The sequence below is a fragment of the Meira miltonrushii genome (assembly GCF_003144205.1).
Source record: "Meira miltonrushii strain MCA 3882 unplaced genomic scaffold FA14scaffold_2, whole genome shotgun sequence".
Classification (NCBI taxonomy): Eukaryota; Fungi; Basidiomycota; class Exobasidiomycetes; order Exobasidiales; family Brachybasidiaceae; genus Meira; species Meira miltonrushii.
In genome coordinates, this window is record NW_020289944.1 from 2,663,995 (window position 1) to 2,688,307 (window position 24,313).

Here is a 24,313-nt window from a genome sequence, read left to right on the forward strand (position 1 = left end):
CGGATGTATCGAAGCGATATTTTGTTTTGGCTTATTTTCACGTTCGGATTGTAGAGCCGGTCTCAAGGCAGTAGTCGGCCACTCGGCGTTATGGTTTGATTGTATGCACACACTGCGTTCATTCAAATGCGTCTGCCCGCACACACTCTAGCTCGGAAAAATGAATGAAAATGATATCAGCCTCCACTAAATGGGGTGTTTTACAGTATATGCGGATCGTAAACACACAAGTTTTATGATTATATCAGTTAAAAATAAGAAACTTATTATTTATTAGGCTCAACACCTGTCAAAATCTTAACCTTACTTGCATATATAGAAAATAGTAAATTGGTGAGAATTATAGAATTTTGGGTTTTGTCATACGATCAAAATCATCATATCAATTAACAACCATCATCATTCATCATGGCTGCACCTGCTATCCCTGGTCAACAAGAATTCGTAAGGCCACCGAAATCATCACGAAGAAATAAAACTCCTCCAAACGAAATCACTCAATCAGTCACTAATGCATACAATAATGCTCCCGATTTAGGTATCTCAAGTACAGTTCAAAATGCCTATCAACGAGCACCCGATCTAGGTCTTCAATCAAGCATCAGTAGAACGCTTGGATATTCTAATGAACAAGGAGAAGATACACAAGCGCAAGGAGAACAGCAACCAAAAGACCATCCATCCGAAGAACAAACTGATGAAAAGAAATCATTAAGTCCATACGAAATAAGTAAACAATCAGGACCGTCAAGTCAAGATCGGTTGGGCAAAACACAAAGAGAGATTGGAACAGAATTCGGAATCCCAACAAGAGCAGGAGCAGGGACGACTGTTTCACCCGATAAGACAAACGCACTTGCAGAAAAACGCTCCCATTCTTCCCATCATACCAGACCTCGTGAGGCTAATGTACCCGAAGATTATGCTCCTGAACCTTGTCCAACAAAACATGCAGGAACAGGGAAAGTAGATGGTGTTGAACATAAATCGCCAAATGCAAAACATGAAAAACGTATATCAAACGGTAGTGCAACTCATCGTAAGAGCGAAAGCGGAAATCAATCACCTCAATCTACAACTTCGTCCGAACGAAAACGAAGAAGTTTAGGTGCAAAATTACGCGATCAAATCAAAGGTGAATTGAAAATCTTGAGTGGTTCAATCACCAATAACGAAGATAAGATCAACCTTGGTTTGAACATCAAACATGGTGAAGCATGACTTGTATTCCCCTTTCTTGTTTCCGATAGATAGGCTCGCTCTTTTTATGTGCAATATACCGCTTTTTTTGCTTCTTTTTCGTGGAATACAAATGATCATAAAATGTATCTTGGATAGTTATTCTTTGCTATGTACAGGAATAAGCTGAACGAATGTTTCATCTGTACATGTACATCTTTGTTATAATTTTCTTTAGCCGTGTCTCTGTCCTTGCTCTTGTGTCTCGGCATTCCCGGCTTTGAAGTTCTGATGCAAGTGTTCGGTAGATTCATTGCGAATTCGATTAAGCAACAAATTTCTGAAAGGAGAAGGACCGTTTTGATCAGCAAGAGCTGAGCGAGGTTCTTGAAGATGTCCAAGTGATTGTTGACTTGGAGGGGAATGAGAAGGCGGAATAGGCGGTAAAGAATGACGATTCAACGAAGATGTTTGCGCATTGATAGTTTGGCTAGGTCCAGCAGGATTGGAATTGTGATCGTTTTGAGAATCAATTTCTTCGATACTATCAACGCTTGAAGGTATATCTTGCTTAGCAATTCCAACATCCAAACTATAAAATAAAGCTTGTTGTTTTTGTTTACGATCCGATTCTTCTTTTTCCTCCAAAGCTGTTTTTGAGAGTGATGGAAATGGTCTGATTGAATCTCCAAAAGATGGTTTCCTTTTCACTCTTTCGTTCACTTGTTTACGTAATTTGCCAAAATATTCTTTTGAATCATGACGAAAAGTCCAAGAAGTTGATTCAGCAGAAGCACTAAACTCTTGTTGATGTTTCATCAAGCCAGGATAATTATTCGATCCACTACTTTCACCACCTTCTTCACGTCGAATTTCCGATTCCGCTTCTGCCACCAACTTTTCTGCAATCATATCCGATTGTCTTTGACGTAAATGATCTTTACGCCATTTTGACCATGAAGGTAAATGGAATCCTTGATTGCTATCGGATGATTTACTGGTTTGAGGAGATATTGCAATACGCGAAGAAATGGCTGAAGGTGGTTCTTCATGTGGGTCAAGGAATTGATTCATCTTTTTGCTAGGACTCAAATTTGGTTCTGAAGCATAAGCTGCAAGTGTAGCGGCCATCTTTTCGGCTTGTTTGATATCCTTTCCTGTATAAAGACCCAATAATGCATTTTGATCGACGAATCGCTTTGAATTCCTGTCTCCTTCATAATCCCCTGATGACGCCATATTTTTACTCTTTCTTCTGTTATTGACTTCCCTCTTTTTTCCTTTATGACCGTGAGCAGCTAGACCCGTACTGTCGTCTTGTAAAACACTTTTGCAGAATGTTGAGTCAGTCGTTGAATCAAAATCAAACTCATTTCCTTCAACTCCTTTGTGTGCATCTGCATTTGTTGGAATTGCATTGATTCCATACGCTGAGCCCAAACTCCTGCTTCTTCTACGTGCCGGTTGACCCTGTTCAACAGCAAGGGTTGCATCAGAATTCCTTTTGGACTTGAAACGACTCTTTTTGGTCCCATCTGAAGAATTGTTGAACAACTTTTTCAACTTAGACGAAAGCTCTTTACTTTCACTATCCGATTGAGAACTTCGATAAATTCTTGATTGATATCCACTTGGTTCGCTGTTTGCACTTTGTAATCTGGAATGCGGCGAAAACGAATTGGCGTCGCTCATTGCCATTGCAGAGAATACGATTTGATCTTCCACCAAACTTTCCGGTCTCAAACTTTTCTTTCCATTTGTTGTACTTTGTTGAAGTTCTGGTTCTTCTTGAATTCCGTTGACACCAAATCCGTTTGAGCTTGGAGATCTGTTTTTTACCTTTTCCATTTGTCTTTTCAACCAAGTCTTTTCTTTTTGTAAACCTACTGAATGGTTTGGCGATGAAGATGCTGACATCTCACCTGTGATAGAAGCAGAGTTGGAAGAGTACCGAGATGAAGTAGCTGCACTATCCGCCCTTTTTCTTCTGCCGCTTCGCTGAGAAACTTGATCAATCGATTCAATTTCTTTCGGGAATCCACAAGAAGAGTGCGGTCTTCGATTGGCAAAGATTGAACTTTTTCGTTTTTCACGCTTTTGATGCGCTTCAACCGGAGGTGCAGTTGCAACACCATTTAACATACTTGACGGTGAAATGGTAGGATAGGACTCTACGCTGCTTGCCGTTTGTCTTTGCACAATTTCCGTTTCACTGTGTATTCGCTCTTCTTCTTCTGACAAATCTTTTGAGATTGGTGTTGGAGGCGCAGTGAATGAAGCAAATTGAGTGTGTGGTGCATGCAAACCCGCTCTTACTCTCTCTTTCTGCTTTTCAAGTAGACCACGAATACGATCGTCATGTTCGGGTGAATGAGAAGGTGGAGGAGGAGCAGGCAAATCAGCCAAACCAAAAGTCGAAGAAATGGAAGATCGGTCAGGCTCTTGAGCAGGTTGCAATAACTGTTGAATTGTGTTGTTATTGTAACCCGGTTTAGAAGGTGGCGAAGGCGGCAATGAACGTGAAATTGGCTTTGGAACAATTTCTTGTTGATGTTCCTGTACATTTGCAATTGTTTCGACGTTAAATTGCTCGCTTGAAGCAGACTCATCCTTTTCAACTTGTGGTAAACTTTTTGACCGTGAATGTCCTAAATCATCAAGTTGCAACGGTGCAGGATGTTGAATTTGACGATGACGTCCATAAGGTAATTTTCTTTCAGTTTCCATTTGAAGATTTTGTTTTGCAGCAGGATCCCAATCGGTTGTCTTGTTTTCTTTTCTGATCGAATTGGGCTTTTGATTTCTCATATAGCTGCTTGCTGGTGATGTCGGTCTTTGCGTTTCTTTTGATAATTTTCGTTGATTGTCCAACATGTCGATCATCGTATCAATTTCGACACTGGCTGAACTCACTGGTTCTTGTTGAATGCTATAACGTGCAAGGAAAGGGAATGCAAAAAGGGCAAAAAAGCAAAAAAGGACGAAAAAAAAGGTCGAGTCAAATTAGACTGCCAGAAAGAAGAAAAAAATCAGGACTTTGGAACGCCAAGAATCCATCGGATGTGAGAAGAAAAAAAAGAGGTTGAAAGAAGAGAAAAGGGAAGAGTATCTAACATTCTAAACGATTGAGGAAACATTGGGCACGATCAGATAGTTTGCAAAGCAGATAAAACTGCTGCAAGCTTCTTTGTCAATCGAGAGACACAATTGCCAACCAAGGATAGGGCATGTAAACCTTTTGCGGATCCATTTGCGAGCGGGTAAAATAACAGGAAAGTGGTAGATGGACAGGAAAAAGAAGAAAATGATTATGTATGAGAAAGGTCAACGAGGATGCCAAGCAGCCGTGCTTGACGTGTGTAACAGTTCTGTTCCACTCTACGCTTAGACAAGCATCAAAGTGGACAGCCTGTTGGTCCCGAGTGACTTTATGGTATATGTTGAAAACGAAGATAGATCGAGGAGAATGTGAATGGCCGGAAGGTCAACGACTCCAATGCAAAGAAGCGCAGCAAAACGCGCTCCCAAGCATGGTACGGCAAAGGTCCGCAGGTCAATGCAGTCCACGAAGCAAACACTGCTTTGCACAGAGATTGCGATGGCGTTTATGTACAAATGGTGCCATCGCATGGAGGAACAAGATGAAAGAAAATGCATCTGTGTTTTCCACTTACAATCCAAATTGTCTTTCTTGAGGTGATTGAAGTCCCTGAAAATTACGAAAAACATTGTCAGCTTTATAAACTTACGATCATGCTCCGCTAGATACTCACCATAAGTACGCTCGCATCTTTTGCGGTCAATTGATCCTTGTTTGCTCGTGCTGCAGCACGTTGAGCTCGTGCACGACTTGTTGGGCTTGGTGGTCTTGGAGGTGGATTCATCCTTTGCGCTTCCTTGAGAGAGATTGTGGCATTGTTGTACGAAGAGATGACTGGCAAACTTGTGTCACGTCCAATCGTTGCTTTCATCAATGCTTTCATCCATTCACGAACAACGATTGGATCATCGGAGCTGAAGTAGTGTGGCTTTTCGGATTCGTGCAAGATCTTGAAACCATATTTGCCTGGGTTTGTGTTCTCATCAGCAATAACTTTGTATCCTTTCATATTCACATATCCCTTGATCTTTGGTGCAGTTGGGTCGCGTAACAAGACTAAGTCAGATCCCTTCAAAGCCATATATCTTGGTTTCCAGGAATTGTATCGTTCTCCCTTCTTGCGCATCCAACCTTCAAATTCAACAGGTCGAATACGCACCATAACAGCTCCTTCCGGTGCATCTCCCATTGGGCTTCTTGGTTCTCCGCCTGATGGATAGGCATCTCCTGCAGCAGGTCCACTGGATCCTACACTAGCTTGCTTTTGGTGATTAGAAGAAAAGCCAGGAATATTGCCAGTAGCGGGTCCAAATTGACTCAATCTATGACGTCTTGCCGTATCTCCCATAGCATCATATGTTGGACTTCCGGTTGGCAAGGAGATCTTATTACGAAGATCTTGATTTGGAGAAGGTTCGTTGGAATGTTGTTGTTGTCCTCCTTTGAGACGGTTGAGTCCAAATCTAGACAATGTACCTTTACCAGCGCTCTCTGGATCGGCCGAATTGGGAACACTACCAGTAGAATTACCGGATTGCACTCTTGGCGCAGGTTTGCGATTCTTTTGGCCACCCAATCCAGCGAAAAAGCTTGTCCTGTCTGCAGGCGATTTAGTCGAACTTCCGCCCGATTCACGTTTACGAGGACTTGATGCGTGTTGTTGATTAAAGTTGGAATAATTGATACTGTTATCAGGAGAGAATGAACTCTTGTTCAATTGACTGTTTGCCGAATTGCCAAGGCTGTCATGCGATGCACTTCCAGGCTCAATAGCGCCACTGTTTGGACGAGGCACATCGCTCCTGTCTGCTTGTACACCGCCTTGGTTGAATGAATTGCTATTCATTATACCAGGCGCAGTTGATTGTGAGACGTTGCGTTGACTAGAAGCGCCGGCAACAGCAGCCGCGCCTCCTGCGACACCCAACCCGGTAATCGCTGCGCCCAATCCTGAATCGTTGGTGCCGCTAAAGTCAGTCCTGGAATCTGGTCTGTCGATAGGTTGACTAACGCTGCGATTCTGTTGTTGTTGTAATAAGCCAGATGTAGAATCAACGGGAGCTGACCATTGCATGGGCGATTGTTCTGCACCGCCTGTTGCCAAAGACTTTTTCAAATCTTTAATGGCGCTTGCTACTTGGAAACGTTTTCCAAATGCAGAGATTTCGATCTCTTTTAAAATGTTCACATCCATTTCCATCAAAACATCACCAGAGATTTCATGTTCGGCAAATTTGCTGACAACGCTTGCTTCATCCCATCCTTTCGATCTGCCCCACTCAACGACTTGGTCCACCGTCCATTCGTGGGGATCACCACCGGGACCAGTGGCCAATCTGCTACCAGCAGTACTGGGTGCAGGACTCTGTTGAGCTGTGGCTGCGATTTGGTTAGAGCTCTTTGGAGTTTCTGTTCCAGCAAATGAGGTTGGTGCAGTCCCAACGCTTGGTGCAGTAAAGTTAGATCTGCCGCCAGGTGCAGGACTGTCAGGTACACGGGCCGAATCGAGACTGCGGTCATCCGATGTTTGACGATCTTGGTGAGGTTGTTGCTGTTGTTGTTGGAAGATTCCGTTTTGGGTTGGAGTGTTACCGACAGTTGTAGATGACAAGGGTAGCGGAACTGCACTTGGACTGATTCCTGCAGCAGCTCGCTTTGCGTGAGCATCTTCGCTTTCGATCGGTGACAGAGGTCGTGCTTGACCTTTGCTTAAGTCATTGGGAGCCAATGTACTATCATTAGATGATGCACCACTTTTTGCTGCAACAACGCCTGCTGCTGTAGCACCGGCGGCCAAAGCACCGGCACCAGCTGCTGCAGGAGCTGCAGAGGCGCCGAACAGAGGGGCATGAGTAGGAGCTAATTCATCGTAATCAGGTCCTTGACTTCCTTCACTGTCACTTTCGTCGCTCATATCCACGCCTGGAATAGGTGCTTCTTTGGCCTTTTCTTCGTTGGGTAAAACACCTTTTGCAGCCGCTTGTTTGCGTTCTTCCTCTTTTTGAAGTAACAATTGTCTATGTCTTTCCTCTTCTTCCTCAAAGATACGCATGGCTTGAGCCTTCAATCGTGCTTGCTCCGCTCTTTCAGCTTGTTCTGCTTCATCTTGATTCTTTGCAGCATTGACGGCTAAAGCAGCTCTTGCTTTAGCCCTCTTTTCATAATCATCCTCTGCATCATCACCGTCATCCGTTTCACCAACGGAAAGATCGCCAGTCCGTTCACTTGCATCATCTCTACCTGCTTGCATGCGTGCTAAAGCATTGTCAATGTCGTCCATTGTTGCTTTAACTCCTTTACCGTTTGCTTCGCGAGATGCATCAGCAGTTCCACCAGCAAGAATGGCTGGATCAGAAGCAGAGATTGAAGTCTCCATATTCATTGCCTGTTCACGATCAAAGGTGGTATAACTGAACGGAAATAAACCAGTCTCTCCGCGAGAGTTTGTTCCTTGCCACCATCCATCTCCATATGCATCATCCTTTTCCACAACGATGATTGTTTCGCCTGCTTTGAATGATACTTCATCAGGATTTTCTGCATCGAAATCATGCAAGGCATACACCTTTTCTTTTGTCGCCATGATTGCAGGGTGAACTCCTTACTACAAGGGTAAGGGAATTATCACTCGGAACAAGATAGGCGTTATAGGCTGCGCCTTTTTTTCGATGAGAATGTTGGCACGGCCAAAGTGACGTACAAAAGTATGTCACTAGTCGAGAAGATCCGGATGTATTCCTTATTCGAAGTTGTATTGCTATAATGAGAAGGAATGGGTATAAATAAGACAGTGATAAAGATCACTTGCCCCTCTTACCAAAAAGTTGATAATGATGACAGTCAAAGGAGGAAAGAAAGGAGGAGGAGTGCTTGTGAGTGCTTGTGTACCTTAAACTATGAGTTATATATTCCAACCGCGCCGGCGCCTCGCACGGTACATTGGCTGTTGTCAAGGCGCACGCTAGAACGGAAATGCAGATTGCTGGATGCGATATTGGAAGACAATTGCCGGTCAAATGACTGCTCAAGTGCCTAATTGTTGCGCGCGTTCTAATGTACTGTTGAACGTTAGAATCGCTTGAGTACTTCACGTGTGTTAATCATAAAATGACATGATGTCTCTTAACAAGGAATCTTTCTATCCGACAAATAGGAAATAAAATGGCAATTTGATTGAGTATAGACACACAAATGATATGAAAGAGTATACATTTATTCTTTGCTTATCTCAACCTTTCTTGCCAAACGAGAAAGGATTCTTGATTCTCTTTTTCTCTTTTCCCAATCCACTTGCAGTGCTAATAGAACTAGGTGCAGGACTGGCAGTACGTAAAGAAGCATCTGTACTTCCAAACTTACTTCCACCACCACCGCCTAAACCAATCGTATTATACTTATTTCCTCCGAATACACCACGTTGAGGACTCGAATGTGGAATATCATGACTGCCTCCGTTATATTGTTGTTGTTGAGCAGAAGGCGAAATTGGTTGATCGGGAGAACGGAATCTTCGATCATACGAGCCTTGGTTTGTCTCTAACTCTTGTTCATAATTCAAGCTTGATCCTTGTTGACCTTGTGAGTTAGGATGTATTCTTGGTTGATATTGCATTCCTTGTGGTTGTTGTTGCTGTTGTGACATTGGCATTTGTCGAACTTTGTTGGCTTGCGATCGTATTCCGCTCACTTCATTGGCAGGAGCAGATAATTTATTGCTTCCATTGGGTATACTGTGAGAATGATGATGCGAATTTCCACCTACATGACTGGAAGCTTTACCAAGCGATCGAACGGAATCGATAAATGACTTTGGCGTGAAAAAGTCTGATGATCCAATATACATATCTTTGCCCAGCTTTTCGCTAACTTCATAAGCACTTCTCACTTCACTATACGTCATTCCGCCCGCTACAAAGACGATCATTCTCTGTCTGCTGGTATCCAAACCTCCAATAGACGATCCAGCTCCATTTCCTGCGCCAGGACGACCTTTTTGATGCCACGTGGGTTTGGCACTTCGCAGACTGCTTGGTTGAGGACGTAGAGATGTACCAGAAGCGGCAGAACTTTTTGTGACACTGGACACCAATCCAGAAGCACCTCCCACGACTGAATTAATTCCGCCAGAAGGAGTTTCTGGCGGCGCATCACGCACGTATGGGTAAGTTGATTGATCTAATTTGCCGGCCAAGTGATCCTCTACCATAAGCTTGACCAAGGGTTGATATCTGCTTAATTCGTACTCATTTTCACCTGATACTTGCTTACGTTTGCCTTTCTTAAACCAAGCGTCCCAAGTGGAATTGGTAGGATCACGCAAGACTCTTGCTCCTAAATGAATGAGATTGTTTACCGCTTCCATCTCCGAAAGACCCAAACGAGCATGCTGGAAAAGTCTCTTTCGATCTTCGTCTGGAACACCATCTGAATACATCACATAAAGAGCAATGATGCGCACCTTGTCTGCATTGCTCACTTCGGGATCATCCAGTAACGGCACCATCTCTTCCACCAATGTTCTTGGCTTTTGCCCTTCTGGTGTTGTACGGGTTGCGCAATTTTGCTCTACCATAGCTTGAGCGGGCAATCTGCTTTGCTCAAATTTGTTCATACATGCTTGTGCCATAGTCAAATGTAGACTCAATTTATCCTTCATCTCTTGCATGTGAGGTAAGCTTGCCAGCATATCCCGCATATCGTTCAAGCTGTTTGCGGTAGAGAAATGTCCTGCTTCACCGGCATGTTGTTTGAAATCACGCGAAAGTTTATCGATTGCCTCGACGATATGCATATGCCGTATTGCTTGCCAAACGTTATCTTCATCGCTCAAAGTGGCTTCTTTATCTTCCCTTTCACCTTCGCTGTTGTAGAAGCGGTAAGAGTATTTGTTACCATCAACGATTGGAAGAAGATCATGAACCATGGCTTGATAGCTAAATTCGTGTAAAAATGGTGCAACAGTATCCATCGTTCGATCGGTAATGAACAAAACACCTTTTGGTCGTCCGACATCGATCTTTGGCTCATTCTCTTGAACGTACTTGTCAAGGGCTAATTGCAAACGTAATGCTAGTCGTTTCGTAAAGTGATCACCGCTTCCATCACCCCGCGCTCGATTCATGCGCATACTACCCTGCTGTTGCTGCGATGAGGCCGCCGCTGCCGCTCCCAGAGGTGGATGTGATGGATTGTAATATCGTATGAGAGGAAATTCGTTCAATGTCACACAAACGTTCAAGAGTGTTTGCGTGGTGAAATGCAACTCTTCCTCTAAAGCAGAAGCAGCTTCGCTAGGATCCGGTCCAAAAGTACCACCAATCGGTTGAAATAAGGTAAAGAAGGATTGAGGACTTTTTAGTGAAAACACTTGAGCTTCCACTGGCCAAAAGTTGGTATACAATTCGATAAGTTGACGCAATTTAGGTTCAGCAGGTGAGCTTGTAAGCTTTTGCAAGAGTGAATTTGATAAAGCATCAATAAAGAAGATATGACCGGCAGCATATTGTGGTGGTCTTCCATCTTCCGGAGCTAAATCACGAATGACCCTATCTACATTTTGACTTGTTGGACAGAGTAAATAAGCAGCTTCGAATCCTGTTTGTGGTTGCCTTTGCATTTCAATATTTTCTACCGTTGATACGTTTTGTTGAAGGACATCGTACATCTTCAAGACGCTATTCAACAATGTTTTTGTATATCCGTCCACAACCAAGATCTTCCATCTCGAAGCAGGTTGAACGGATCGTATTGCGCTAAAATAGCGATCGCGAGTAGAAGCGATCAAACTTTTTGGCGGCATGTTGATCAATGTTTTTATTGAAAGTCGTAGTGAGAAATGATGAGTGTCAATCAGAGGAATTTGACAGGGGTTGTTTGGTGCAAGGATCTGGTTTAATTACGCCTTCCCTATTTGCCGCGCCCTTTTGACGAGCTTTACTGGGGAGTGCTTTGCATGGATCGAGAACGAGGTTTGATGATGTGCTTTGGGATGTGACAACAATTGAAGAGATACTTTGAAAGCTCTTTGATAGGAAGAATGTATGTTTGGTGGAGTGTGTTTAGGGATGATGCAGGCAGCAGTAATGTGATATACAATCGAAAGTGTTATTTAGATCTTTGTCCGCATAATACTTTGTTTGCACTGGCGCCACGCCTTAACTGGCCTCCCCTTGTGCAAGTTGCATGCAAGCAAGCCTTACACACGCACCCCAGTCCAGCGGTGTCTTTTCTCTCTCTCCCCCCCCCTTCGCGAGTAAAGTACATAAGCAAGGCAAGTCGCGCTATCAATCTCGCAAAAGCGGAACTCAAACCTCCCTTTGTACAGCGTTAAGCTGTTACTAACTCTTACACTTCTCACGACAAAACAATCATTTCAAGCTGATGAGGGTATATATATATCATTAAATGTACGCTATTCTAAAGTCCATTGCAATCTTTGTATTAAGTATTTAGTGTATTAGCAGAGGTGGTTGCTCCACTTGCCGGTTCTTCGGCCGTATTTGAATCCACCCATGATTCATTATCTGCCCCTTCACTTTCATTCCTTGTCACGGCTTCGCCTTTTTGAGCAGCGTTAGCTCTCTTACGCTTTGCAGCATCTTCTTGTTTCTTTCGGCCAAAGAATGACATCGCTCCTGACCATGCGCTCAATCCATATCTGGCTTTTCCTTCTACCTGTCTTTCAGCTGCACTTTGCTTCCAATGAGCTCCTGTATGAGTTCTATATTGTACTCTACTACGATCTCGTGTTCCAACACTTGTACTTCCCAAACTTGCTTTTGCTTTTGTGTCAATACTGGCTTTGAAACGATCGGCACGCATATGTAATGCTTGTCGTAAAAGTTCAACAGATTCACCCGTATCACGACGACCTGCAATTGCGCTCGGGGGTGGTGTTTCTCCTTTTAAAGCCAAAGGTCCAAGACGAACCAGATCTGCCCAACCATCAGTCTGATCGTCATCTCCTTCTGCGACTTCATGATGCTCAGCAGAAGCACTCTGAGGTAGTTCATTCAACAATCCTTCTTTGGCTGCTTGTTCTAACATCATCTTGACACGTTCTTCATTCTTTGCTCTTCTCTTTGCGACTCGTTTTGCTTCTTTTTTGAATTTATCATCCCACTTGGTCTGTCCGGTCAAGTATCGCTTAACGGCTCCTTCTTTCACCACTCCAATCTCATCTTGTTGCATTTGCAAAGCTTGTAATAATTCTGCTTCTTCTAAAGGTCGAATCTTTCCTCGAATATCAACCCTTTCTCGAATCATCTCTTGCACAAACGTTGGTCTACGTAAAGGTACTTGACCGTCATATGCATTCTCCGCGCCGAGTGTTACATTCCTTCTCCTCCTTTCACGTTGTGTACGTTTATCGGTAGGTGCATCAATCGCGATCATCTTTTCGGATCCTTCTTTGGATTTCGTTGGTGTGATGGAGCTCAAAGGAGTCGCTTGATTTCCATTTGACTCACTTCCCGCCGTAGAATTGGTAGGAGGAGTTAGCGAGTTATCCTTTTCTTTGGAGGATCCTGAGATTGGAGCAGGAGAATCAGCAATTGCATCTCCATTCTCTTGGGAAGAATCCAGATTCGTATCAAGCTTTGCCAATTTCTTACTTTCGTATGTTGAATCAATCGATTCTGGCTCTCCAACTGTAGTCTCATGAACTGGAGGTATGCTCGGCACATCACTTCTTCCACTAGGAGCTTCGGACAAGTTTGGGAATGGGTTGATCACATTGGTTGGCGCACCGGTGACGTGCTTGACAAAACTTGCAATCGCACGATATGCATACCGAGCAGACGTTGTGAAGGAGAACAAAGTCAAAACGTGAGGTTGACCATCGTAAACCTGAAGATGTACTTTTGTTGGTTTATGATTGAATCTCTCTGCTGATTGTTGTGCTCGTTTGTTGGCATTCAAAAGATCTTTTCGTAATGGATACGCTTCAGGATGAGCAGCACGGTGGGCAAGATAGATAATCTCATCACGCAAAACTTCGCTATCGCCTGCCAAGATGTATAGTGGTGGTAAGCCTCCCAAACTACCTTGAAGGATTGGCGAGCAAAGCGGATGGAACAATTGAGAGTTGGTTGCATAGAGTTGAATCTGTCGGGTAACTTTGAGCGGCACTTCTTCGCCTTTATTGTCTTGCATCATCACTGAAAATTCCTTCTGTTTCAGATGTGAAAGGGAGGGCGGTGCATCTTCCCCGTTGTCGTTTCCATACTCGGCCAAAGAAGCCACCTCATTACCCTGAAGCTTATCTTTGTTGTTCCGTTTCTTGGGTGTTGCATGTTCAGATTGGGAATTGTGTATGCTCTGTCGGTCTGCATCTTCAGCATCAGCTGGTAACGGATCATCAGGTAAAGGCCAAAGTGTGCTTGGCTTATGTATGAAACCGTAGGTTGGAATGATATCCGTGGCTGTGTTTTGCAAAATAGATGGGAATGAGTGTGTCATATCACACCATGGGCTGAGCAAGACACCGCCAGCAGGCATTGGAAGATCCAAATCGCGCAAAATACCCAATAATGCCAAACACAATCCTCCTCCTGCACTATCACCTGCCACGACAATTTGACTTGGATCGATAGCCTTATGACGTGCTTCAGGAGGTGGTCTAATGAGATAAAGATATCCTGCCAAAACATCCTGAACAGCGCATGGCCATGGGTATTGAGGAGCTTTACGATAATTCACAGCGAAAGCACGACCTCCAAACTTTCTTGCGAATCTTGTTATCATCAATCTGTGAGTGGAAAGACTGCCGAAATAATAACCGCCCCCGTGTATGTAATACATGACTCGTTTCAGCCTATCAAGCTCTTCGAAGCTCTCTATTGGCTCATTGATACCTTCATCCAATGTGTCTGGATCGTCTTCCTTCTGTTCATTATCCTTGTCTTTCTCTTCATCTTTTGCTTTTCCATTTTGTTCTGCTTTTGGTATACTTTTGTTGCTTCTGCGTTTATCCAAACTTTTTCGGATCGGTTTACCAAAGCTATGTTTGCGTTCATGTCGCTTATTTAGACGAGCTTGTTTTGCTTTCTTGCGTAGTTCTTTTTCACTCTCTTTTGTACCCATTCGCTTCTCCACCAAAGTTGCTCGATTCCAATCTTGTTTCATAGCGATCCATTCTGCCTGTACACCTCGTAATCCTCTCACCTGCCACCATAATCTTCCTCCGACAAGGTGTCGTAGATCATCATCTCCGAAGTATTTGATTAGCAGCTTGGCCGATTCATCACAACTATCGATCGGAATTAAAAGCCGTAAAGAAGTTGTACCAGGCTGTGCTGGAACATGAGTGTTTGTGAAACGTTGAAGAGATTCTACGGTATCAGTTGTTGCAATATTGATAAATTGTTTTACGATATGAAATGCTTCATCAAACATTAATTCGTCCGTTGCTTCTGTCCATCTATCTTGCTTTTCTTTTGTCCATTGTGTTTTGTAATGCTTAAAGAATGTTTTGATCACTGTTGGTGTGGTGGATGCGGCCACAGCCGTTAGTGAAATGGTCATGATTATATGCAAGCGGGAAGGTTGTGATTTATTTCCTGAAAGATGGTCGTATAGGATGATGTTCTTGAAGGTAAGAATCAACTTTGACCTATCAAGATGAAGGCATTACCCACATGAATGTATGCATCTTTAATGACGCACGATCATAATTAAGGAGCAAGACTATGAAATATAAAACAAAAGCAAGTCTCCGCTCGGGCAAGATACCCGCTCTAAATTTGCTGGAAGTGGAGTTATTCCACACACGCCCTGTACATACTTCTGGCCCCTTAATCTCCGCTTCTTTTGGTAAAAACGCGTAAATAGCAAAACCGTGTTTTAATATATATTCAAAAGTGTTCTCCTCTAGAAAAAAGATGAAATCAACCAACACCATCCCCCAAAGTAAACTTGAAATGCAGCAAACCAATAGATCCAGAAGGCTTATCGGGCAAAGATAGAATCGGAGAAAAGCTTGTCATTCGGCATGTCGGTCCATCAGCTTGGTCGAAAGCAGCGCAACAAGGATGACGATAATGACAGTAATATGACAGATAACAGTCAAACCATTCAACCGTTTGAAGAGACTATAAGAGCATTTCAAGTCTCTCTAGAACGATCAGCAGAATTAAAACTCGAAAACGTCGAAGCACTAAACAATTATAGTCTACATTATGGCTTTACTTCATCACAGGCACTTCGTGTGGTAAAGTTAGCGATTCAATTTGCAAAGAATAAGAACAATTTATACCTGATACGGATCGGTAAGCTGTTCAATTCTGTTCGTCCCGCGCCACAGACACTGTTTGGTCCATCTCTAATATATGCAATCTTGGATGCCTTGGGCGGAAACACAAATACTGGGCTAGATACTTTGGAGGATGATGATGATTCGATGGCAAATGATGATGAAAACGTGTCTTCAAAGATAAAAAAAGTGTTACCAGTCCGCACTCAAGGTGATGCTCTTCAACTGCTGCTCAATTTATACGCTCCCCCTTCAATTACCATGCACGCACAAAAGCAAGGTGAACTTCGAATTGCAAATCTGCCAAAGAGCTTCTTCAACGTGAAAGCACTAAAAATTCTTGAGAAATGTTATGGTGTTCTTTTTCATTACTTGGAATACGAAACTCTACGACCGACATTATGCCACCTTTTATGCTTGCTCACAAGACGCAAGCATGTTCGTTATTATCGAATCGCACGAGCATTAGCATTGCGTAATAGGGATCCTACGGATATCTCATTGAACGCTTTGATCAATACGTATGCTGCTTATTATCCTGATATGCTATTTGCTGAATCTACAAGTGAGCGACAAATGTATGTTCGATCTTCAAAGGGAGACGTACATGGACTGAAATACCCGGGTTTGCCATGGCTTATGAGTGTTTACAAGATATGGAATGCATCAAATACGCATGGAAAAGGTCCGTCTTTAGGCAGTGCTGGTCAGGGTCAAGAACCTCGAGCAAGGATGGGATCCGGTCTTTTGGAAAATATTGCTCCGCCTCCGCTCCTTCTGATGAGCGATGAAAGGACAATTGCAGTTTCAGAAATGTCATCTTTTCGGGAACTTGGTTATCGGTTCGATAGAGTACGCATGCCCGATCAAATTTCTAGTGCCTTAGGTCACAGGATGACCATGTTGGCTGTTTTATGCAAACAAAGTGGTCAATCGATGATGAAAGATTTTGCAAGAATGTATGAATGGACATTAGGAACGATAAGCGATCAAATGAGCTTGCCTTTGCTGTACATTCAAGGTTCGCTTCCTTTGGTTCGTGCGGATCATGCACATGCAGCAAGTGCTACTCTGTTGGATGGATTGGAAAGCTTTGTACGCTTTGTGGGCTGTTTTGATGATCGAATGCAAAGTCGGGTATGTCGTATGCTTCATTTTGATGCATGGAATAATTACTCCAAACGGGAAAAGCGATCACTGTTGAAATTGGTTGAGAGAAGCATACCAAGACGACGAGAAGCATTTCAAGCGGGTTTGATACAACCACTTTCCAAAATAGCCAAAGATTGCAAAGCCGAAGAAGCCATTCTGGTGCTCAGATGTTTTGCCAATTTGATTCGACATTGGGCAAATCAGGATTGGCAATCAATATTACGCATGATCGAAGAAAAAGGTCATGCTTACTGGGGATCGGTCCGGTTAGTAGCGGGAGATGATATGGTGGACACGATCGCAATGACAATCTCGCAAGCTGTTACTCTTTCGAACCAATTACTCTGCAAGCATATTCATTCAATCTCCTTGCTTCATGCATCATTATCTTTACACGAGGCCATCTTTGACGTATCACTGATCGGAATGCACGATCTTCTGTTACCGCCCACCTTTGCCTTGTACTCACCCGGATTCTCTCAACATGGTGGTGTGATGACATTATCTCGTCAACTAGGCTTGGTTCACAGTGTTCGTCGGATGCACGAAGATTATCTGGTGGCCAAGGAGAATGGCAGAACGAGTGAAACGATCAATCCAGACGGATCTAGGATACCCGTCGTACTGCAAGATCGTCGAAGTAACTTCTTTGCGGAAGAATGTAGCGATCAAATCAATGACTGCGTCATCCTGTTGATCGATCTGGTATGGAGAAATAATGGTTTCGCATCTGTTGAATCGGGCAATGCCGATATCGGCTTACCGAACGAATTCTTCGTTGGTCTCACTTCTCGCTGTGCAATACGAGGTGATGAACTTCAAAGGATCGGTAGTCCAAGTCACAGTGCAACCTTGGGTATTCTGATGGAAGCATATGCAAATGATCTAGCACGTAAACGTGGAAGCAATATACCCATTCTACATGGTCCTTTGACGCCTGCCAAACTCAAAGAAGCACGTAAGAAACATTTCGTCAATATCCATCATCGTGACTTCAGGGACAGCTTCTTGAATTGGCTATTCCGTTACGGAGCCAATGGGATTAGTGATTTACTCAATGCTACGATCACCCGTTTCATTCGAGGACAAGAAATCGATCAAAGCACCATTTTGGGCTAATTATGCACTTTTTCTTTATCCTGTACTTCTACCTGTATTATCAGTCCCTTGTAATAACCGAATTTTGGTGAATTGATTATCGTGATCAGTACAAATACAAGTGGTGCATGTCCTCCTTTAGACGACCTTAGAAGCCAAAGCTAGGATCTTACTCCATCCCTTGGTCCTTAGTTCCGCTCCAACAACTCCATTGATACGTGTTCCTAGAGGTTCTTTACGATTGTTCAGTAAAACACAAGCGTTATCATCAAATCGAACCGTTCTTCCATCTGCGAGTTTTCGTGTCGTTTCCTTTGCCGTCCTTACCACTACTGCATGTCGAACATCACCACGACGAACTCTTTGTGTTGTGGCTGAAGATGGTGCATCGTGTGGAATAGGTCTTGCTTTTTTCACTACAATCACAATTTCATCTCCTATCCTTGCCAATCCTTTTGAGGATGGTGTTCGTAAAACGTTTACACATTCTGCAACCAAGGCGCCCGAATTATCGATGACCTGTTTCATAATCGAGTCAGCACTTTTCCCAAAGCTCTCTTATGTGGTCTATATACTCACCGTCATGGTCGCTTTGAGCCCCAACATGCTTGGTTCGCTTATGTATTTGCAAAGGTGAAGATGGTGATCAGGTTAGTGTACCTTCTTCTTAGCTCGAAGGTAAAAGTTGTCAAAATGGAAAAATGGAGGATAAGTCACGTGTGTCCCACGCGGGAATTCCTCTCGCACCACCTTTTTAAGAAATTTAAAGTTAAGCAAACGTGGCTTGCAGTATTAAGTTTAAAGTTCCAGCCCATAGTCTTGACCGTTCACCTCATCCTCCAAAGTGAGCATGCGACGACTATGAGTGTTCCTATCAAGTCTCCATGACGGTTACGTTAGATAATTCGGAGGCGGAAAGTGAAGGGGCATCGAAGAATGGTACGGAGTGTGAGCAAGTGACACCTTTTGTCCCTTCAAGGGATTTGCCAACTCTTGCTAAAAGGTCTGGCGGCTCGGTATCTCCAGCAGGCATTTCAGCTAGTCTGCATCGTATCGCATCCTCTCTAGGAGTTGCAAAAGGGCAATCGGAGCATATCCTAGTTGATGTTCGCCATCCGAGCCAGAAAGCAACAAAGGCATACCCTACATGCGAGGAAGTAGAAGAGGTTGCAGATCAGTTCGAAACGCAGTTCACCCATCGATGGCTTCTAAATGTCAATTGTCTTGGCTGGTTGGAGGATGACTGTGATGCAGATGATAATTCGATCGATAGTATATTGTCTGAATCAAGTCGATTGGTCGCTGTTCTGTCCGGTCAATCGGCTTCAGGTGGAATTCGAAAGATTTATCATTTTCCTCGGGCTGATTCGAAGATACAAGGCGATCCCATCTCTGTAACTATCAAAGAAGCCGCCATAGTGGAAGATTCTCTGGGAGGAAGGACGTGGAGTGCGGCACCCTTGCTTGCGGATCATCTATTGAAGCTAATCAAGGATGATCCACTCAATCAGCTCAATGTCTTGGAACTTGGTGCAGGTACTGGATTGACAGGTCTCACGATGGCAAAGATGTTACAGATCCTTGGGAGGGCAGGGAGCATGCATCTCACAGACTTCAATGAGAACGTCTTGAGCAATCTCAAGATCAATGCTCGCTTGAATGGACTTGGTGACAAGGCGGAAGGAGGCTCTCTACATGCAAAAGTGTTCCCACTGGATTGGTCAGAAGCTCTCACTAATTCTATGCTGGAAAACAATAAGGACCTCTTAAGCGCCTATGATTGCTTGCTATGTGCAGATTGTATATATGAGCCTCAGCATGCTGCGCTTATTCATGCTGTTGCAAATCGCTTATTGACCAAAGAGTACGCCATCAGAAAAAGAAGCTCGCTTTCTCGACCATCTTTGCCCGGAAAGATGTTTGTCTTGACACCTTTGCGTGCTAATCTTCAGAAAGAAACAGAGACTCTGTATCGCTTCTTTCCCCGTGCGAACATGGATGATCTAGATCAAGAGAAAGCAGTATTGTCGCTTTGCATCACAAGCCAACAAGATTTCATCCTCGAATCTCAAGAGGATTTCGGACCGCCTAAATTACGAACTTTTATAGATCCAGCAAAAGCTGGCCCTTCTTCTTTCCTTAGAGCTTATCTCATAGACACAGCCAACAAATCTCACATAGACGGCACAATTTATAGACTTCATACGATAGAATGGTGCAATATAATAGATTGACAAATAAGGACTAGAGAAAAGTTAAGGGAAAAAAATTGAACGATATCTAGACAAAATACATGAGAATTTGCTTCTCCAAAATAGGAAAGACGATTGGTATGATTGCTGAGGATTATGATAATGCTGACAACAGGGAGGAAGAAAGAAATTGACTAAACGATACTTCAGTGCTCTTGATTAGGATTATGTTGTTGATGAGAATTTGGTTGGTGAGTAGAATGTGATGATGCAGAATATCTCTCAAATGGATTAATGGTAGCGATTGGCGTCATTTGTCCCGGATCAAAATGACCAGGCGCAAAAGGGTGATCAACAGATCCAACGGAAGAATCATAATTTGCGTTCAAGTTTCCGCTTTGCAGGGTCGGCAAAGGAGGTGTAGCCAATGCTGCTAAAGCTTGCGTTCTCTGTCCGGGTGTACTTTGTGTATTAACATTGCTTGGTAAGGATGTGGCAGCAAATCGACTTCCAAAATGTGAAGCCGGTCTGCTTCCCAATGTTTGACCTTGACCTGGGTAAGAGCCGTTTGTAGGTGCTTGCTCGTCAGCAATGTTGTGAGCGTTCGGCAACAGACCCACTTCTGGCTGTACCACGCTCCCACTACTTTGCGCCAGACTTGGATGGGCTGCTGTACTTGACTCCTTCCCATCTTCATCCATACGCTCATACCCGTCATCATGGCTTCGAGTGAATTCTGCCAGAGGATGAGCATTGGCCATCATAGCTGTGCCGTGTTGAGAAGATCCAAAGGGATCAAAGGGCGGCGGCAATTGTCTCTCATCAGCATCACCAAGAGCAGCAGGGGAGTGATTGGTGTACGGGAGTGCATCTGATCTTGCCGTGACCATATTAGACGAATGCATCTGTTGTGCAGCCATTGCTTGATCTAAATTGATTCCATGATGTCGAGACGTGAATTGCACAGGCATTCGCTGTGTCTGAGTGGGTTCGATTCCATCCATCTGTACTGGCATTTGTGAACGTTGTTCTTGTTGCTGTTGCTGCTGCTGTCTGGCAGCCCTTCTTTCGCGACTTTCGGATAGCCTTGCCAAAGCATTGTGTACTTCTGGACTTAGATCACCAAACAGTGCAGCTTTTGTTTGATCGGCATAGACCCCTTGTAAGAATTTTCTCAATTCGTTGACACCTTTTCCGCTATACACACAAAAAGCATTTCTTTGATGTGCATTGAACTCTCTCGGCGGCTCCCGACACATTAATTGAAGTTCTGGTTTGCGGAATGCATTGACTCCCGTCAAGCTCAAATGTGTCAATCGAGGAAGTCTTTCCAAGAGCCAGAAGATTGCCGGTACGGAGATGTTCTCACAATAGGAAAGATGTATACGTTCTAAGCTGGTATGACGTTCCACCAATCCATAAATGGCTTGATCAGTCAAATTGGCTACCCTCACCAGACCGATTCGACGTAGTTTAGGCAAATTGGCTGCCAGCTCCAGTACACTTAAATCTGTCAATTGAGGACAGCAGGCCAAATCGATATATCGCAATCGTGTACACGAGCGTGCTAAATGGCAAACAGCACGATCGGTCAGATTACTGACATGTCCAAGGTGCAGGTAATGCAAATTTTTGCCCAATCTTGCGATGCTATAAGCACTCTCGTTTGTCAAACGAGTGCATTTCGCCAAGATCAAATTTCTGATTCGCGGTACGTTGGAAACAATACCTTCGATTGATGCGTCAGAAATTGTATTGCAATTGGTCAAATCCAAGATGCGCAAATGATCAAACATACGTGAGGCACGCAAGTGAGTGTGCATTGGTATATCGACCCGAGGAAGTGTGTCGTGAGATGACGATAGATTCAACGGTCTAGATTGCGGCGCATTCATCGTTCCCATAGGCGATGCACCGCGGCTTGTGGGAGCTGAATCGCTTCCCCGACTCAAACCTTGATTGATGATCGAAATTTGTCCATGTGCAATTGGTGTGTGCATGTGAGGGTCAGCACTACTTTGTAGCGTACTTGGAGGAGCAGGAAATGCCAAATCTGTCAACTTTCCACATTGTGCCAAACGTAACTCGCGCATATGGAAAGAGAATTGCCAAATCTTTCGCACAGAAGCATCGCTGATCAGAGGACAGTTGATCAAATCAACTTCCAAAAGTACTGGACAATGCTCAGCCAAAGCAGCCAAGGCCTCATCACCGACCAAATCACATCCACACAATTTGACTCGACGCAAGAGTTTGCAATTTTTGGCCAAAGCTGCGATACTTGCAGAAGTCACCTTTTTGCATCCTGAAAGATTTATACCTTGTAATCTTGGACAATTTGCAGCAATCGTGAATACAGTCTTGTCTGTCAAATTCTCCACATCCGTAAAATCTGCAGCGACAAGATGCTTGGTATGCTGTAAAACGCCGGAAAGTGTGTCATCTGATATGCCATTGCATTGTGTTAATGTCAATCTCTCCAATCGTGTGCAAACGTCCATACGACTGAAGAGTGAATCCTCCAAATCTTGTCCCAAAAGTGACAGATTGAGACGACGAATGAAAGTGGCATACGGGAATGTTTGATCAGGTTTTCGAATGTTGTGAATGAGCTTGAATAAGCTCGAAATTCGATGAAATGATGGCCGATGCCACAGTAATTCTACTCCGCATAGACACCAAGCTTTGCATACAGTCAAACTTCTGCGTAGATCGGGCGGATTGATCGAGACATACTTGAATATATGCAGTAAAATTTCGTGTGGTAGCGTGGCAGCGGAAGCATTTCGCGCAGTTGCTGGTGTCACGCTCCAACTCTCACTTGTGTTTACCTTTGGCACCAATGCTGCTGAGCCACGAGCTTTGAGTGTATTCCTTCGATCCTTGAATGACGGTCCAACATCTGTATAATCCTCATCGTCTTCGTCATCGTCTACTTCATCATCTTCTTCACGATCTGGATCGTCAGATTGTGACGTTATGCTGGGCGAAGGCGAAGGTCGAAAAGATGATGAAGGTCTTGGCTCTGGCACTTCCACTGACATTGATGATGATGCTGCCGCTTGTCCTAAACCTTCGTCCGCCAAGTCTTCACTTCTCACAATGGGCATATCCGTCGAAGTGGATGCCATGTTGTGCGTATATGCGCTTGGCTTGGCAAATACTTGTAGTAATGAATGTTATTTGTTATTCTTCAAAAGTGGTTGTAGAGGCAATTGCAATAATACGATTGTCTAATGACATCGATGTTGAATAGAGATCTTGCAGATGAATTGAATTGCAACAGATGCACAATAAAAGCTTTGACAGCGAGCCTTAAAAATGAAGGCGTAAAGGGGGGTTTTCAGTGTGTCACACTATGATGCCGTATTCTTTTGCCCGCTCCTTTCGGCACTACAATCGGAATGACGTGATGTGCCGTGCAAAGCAATGGAAGCGAAGAAAGGCCAACAGAAATCCGTGATTGTAAGGGAAAGAGAATTCCCTCGATTGTAGAGATGTGATTGTGTGAGTGTTTGGTGAACAACAATTGATTGCAGAATGAACAACAGTAACGTTTACAAGACAAAAAGAGGCCTGTTCGCGGACTCTCTTTAGCCCTAGGCTTTGTGTGACGTTTCAGCCCAAGGCTTATTATTATTTATGTGCGGTAAGACGCGTTTGGTATGCGTGTGCAATGCTTTACGCCGCTTGCGTATCCCATCTGCATACATTCTTATACTGCTTATCTGTACTAGAATAGGCTCTACTATAGCCTAAGATAAAATAAAAAAACTGCTATCGATTTGATTTGTGCATGTATTAATCGATTCTGTCTGTTAATTGTACAAATAGGATATGAGATGGCAAAGGCACTCAAACGTCTACTACTGCATAAGATTGTCAAAGTTGGCAATAGTTGAAGCAAGATCTGATCGTGTCGACGCTTTATTATTGGTTGGCTGCGTGAGAGAATCAAGGGATACGAATGAATTAGCATCCCGAATTTGTGGACTGAAGCATGACCTAAAACTTACTTTATTCCCCCGTCTATTCTGTGATTCTATCTGGTTTCCATCCCGCCATTTTGCATCTATATTTTGTCGAACATCTTCATCTCTTCCCTTGCGATTTATAGTCTTGCGTTTTGTTGCTTGGGATTGTTTTTGCGTTGTAGCTTTTGTTGGAGTCGGTCTTCCTGCTAATTTTGTAGATGTGACTGATTTCCTCTTTCCTGTACTAGACCCACTTGAAGAACTTGAAGTCTTTTTCTTCGCTCCAATTCGTGACATTTCTTTATTCTCCTTTATGGTAGCATTTAGAGTTGGTGGTAATGAAGTGCAGCAGAATATTTGTTTGTGC

General features: G+C 43.7%; 10 protein-coding genes across 10 annotated transcripts; 3 read left to right on the plus strand and 7 right to left on the minus strand.

Annotated features, from left to right (window-relative positions):
- The first annotated feature begins 199 nt into the window (after positions 1-199).
- Positions 200-1,429, plus strand: FA14DRAFT_160707 (uncharacterized protein). Its single transcript, XM_025498791.1, has one exon. The coding sequence runs from the start codon at positions 409-411 to the stop codon at positions 1,219-1,221; it is 813 nt and encodes a 270-aa protein (XP_025355953.1). The 5' UTR covers positions 200-408; the 3' UTR covers positions 1,222-1,429.
- On the minus strand, positions 1,318-4,455 carry FA14DRAFT_45136 (uncharacterized protein). Its single transcript, XM_025502366.1, has one exon. The coding sequence runs from the start codon at positions 4,060-4,062 to the stop codon at positions 1,414-1,416; it is 2,649 nt and encodes an 882-aa protein (XP_025355954.1). The 5' UTR covers positions 4,063-4,455; the 3' UTR covers positions 1,318-1,413.
- A 143-nt stretch (positions 4,456-4,598) lies between these two features.
- On the minus strand, positions 4,599-7,945 carry FA14DRAFT_172263 (uncharacterized protein). The gene is made up of 2 exons (XM_025500394.1): positions 4,953-7,945; positions 4,599-4,888 (listed from the first exon to the last, which is right to left on the minus strand). Exons 1-2 carry the CDS (start codon positions 7,860-7,862, stop codon positions 4,850-4,852), a joined length of 2,949 nt encoding a protein of 982 aa, XP_025355955.1. The 5' UTR covers positions 7,863-7,945; the 3' UTR covers positions 4,599-4,849.
- A 485-nt stretch (positions 7,946-8,430) lies between these two features.
- Positions 8,431-11,078, minus strand: FA14DRAFT_133946 (Sec1-like protein; the record flags this gene model as incomplete). Its single annotated transcript, XM_025496978.1, has 3 exons — positions 8,431-8,620; positions 8,696-8,874; positions 8,920-11,078. 3 exons carry the CDS (start codon positions 11,076-11,078, stop codon positions 8,508-8,510), a joined length of 2,451 nt encoding a protein of 816 aa, XP_025355956.1. The 3' UTR covers positions 8,431-8,507.
- Positions 11,079-11,660: 582 nt separating this feature from the next.
- Positions 11,661-14,953, minus strand: FA14DRAFT_160709 (alpha/beta-hydrolase). Its single transcript, XM_025498792.1, has one exon. The coding sequence runs from the start codon at positions 14,801-14,803 to the stop codon at positions 11,720-11,722; it is 3,084 nt and encodes a 1,027-aa protein (XP_025355957.1). The 5' UTR covers positions 14,804-14,953; the 3' UTR covers positions 11,661-11,719.
- A 195-nt stretch (positions 14,954-15,148) lies between these two features.
- Positions 15,149-18,100, plus strand: FA14DRAFT_160710 (Mis6-domain-containing protein). Its single transcript, XM_025498793.1, has one exon. It carries the CDS (start codon positions 15,270-15,272, stop codon positions 17,799-17,801), a length of 2,532 nt encoding a protein of 843 aa, XP_025355958.1. The 5' UTR covers positions 15,149-15,269; the 3' UTR covers positions 17,802-18,100.
- Positions 17,919-18,386, minus strand: FA14DRAFT_164430 (ribosomal protein L14; the record flags this gene model as incomplete). The annotated part of the gene is made up of 2 exons (XM_025499886.1): positions 17,919-18,299; positions 18,360-18,386. The coding sequence occupies 2 exons, from the start codon at positions 18,384-18,386 to the stop codon at positions 17,919-17,921; spliced, it is 408 nt and encodes a 135-aa protein (XP_025355959.1).
- A 205-nt stretch (positions 18,387-18,591) lies between these two features.
- FA14DRAFT_172269 (uncharacterized protein) lies at positions 18,592-19,937 on the plus strand (the record flags this gene model as incomplete). The annotated part of the gene is made up of 2 exons (XM_025500395.1): positions 18,592-19,801; positions 19,890-19,937. The coding sequence occupies exons 1-2, from the start codon at positions 18,665-18,667 to the stop codon at positions 19,935-19,937; spliced, it is 1,185 nt and encodes a 394-aa protein (XP_025355960.1). The 5' UTR covers positions 18,592-18,664.
- A 1,108-nt stretch (positions 19,938-21,045) lies between these two features.
- Positions 21,046-23,016, minus strand: FA14DRAFT_121459 (RNI-like protein; the record flags this gene model as incomplete). Its single annotated transcript, XM_025496466.1, has 1 exon — positions 21,046-23,016. A coding segment is annotated over one exon (1,971 nt), but the record flags the coding sequence as incomplete, so codon positions are not given.
- A 730-nt stretch (positions 23,017-23,746) lies between these two features.
- Positions 23,747-24,281, minus strand: FA14DRAFT_160711 (uncharacterized protein). The gene is made up of 2 exons (XM_025498794.1): positions 23,989-24,281; positions 23,747-23,913 (listed from the first exon to the last, which is right to left on the minus strand). The coding sequence occupies exons 1-2, from the start codon at positions 24,241-24,243 to the stop codon at positions 23,839-23,841; spliced, it is 330 nt and encodes a 109-aa protein (XP_025355962.1). The 5' UTR covers positions 24,244-24,281; the 3' UTR covers positions 23,747-23,838.
- Between the last annotated feature and the right edge of the window lie 32 nt (positions 24,282-24,313).

Bases quoted from the DNA above. Each gene is read 5' to 3' on its own strand.
- FA14DRAFT_160710 (XM_025498793.1), top strand. From the start codon at position 15,270: ATGTCGGTCCATCAGCTTGGTCGAAAGCAGCGCAACAAGGATGACGAT.
- FA14DRAFT_160709 (XM_025498792.1), bottom strand. From the start codon at position 14,803: ATGACCATTTCACTAACGGCTGTGGCCGCATCCACCACACCAACAGTG.
- FA14DRAFT_172263 (XM_025500394.1), bottom strand. From the start codon at position 7,862: ATGGCGACAAAAGAAAAGGTGTATGCCTTGCATGATTTCGATGCAGAA. The intron at 4,889-4,952 runs GTGAGTATCTAG...CGTAATTTTCAG, and splicing joins AAGATGCGAGCGTACTTATG to GGACTTCAATCACCTCAAGA.
- FA14DRAFT_160707 (XM_025498791.1), top strand. From the start codon at position 409: ATGGCTGCACCTGCTATCCCTGGTCAACAAGAATTCGTAAGGCCACCG.
- FA14DRAFT_160711 (XM_025498794.1), bottom strand. From the start codon at position 24,243: ATGTCACGAATTGGAGCGAAGAAAAAGACTTCAAGTTCTTCAAGTGGG. The intron at 23,914-23,988 runs GTAAGTTTTAGG...TCTCTCACGCAG, and splicing joins AGAATAGACGGGGGAATAAA to CCAACCAATAATAAAGCGTC.
- FA14DRAFT_45136 (XM_025502366.1), bottom strand. From the start codon at position 4,062: ATGATCGACATGTTGGACAATCAACGAAAATTATCAAAAGAAACGCAA.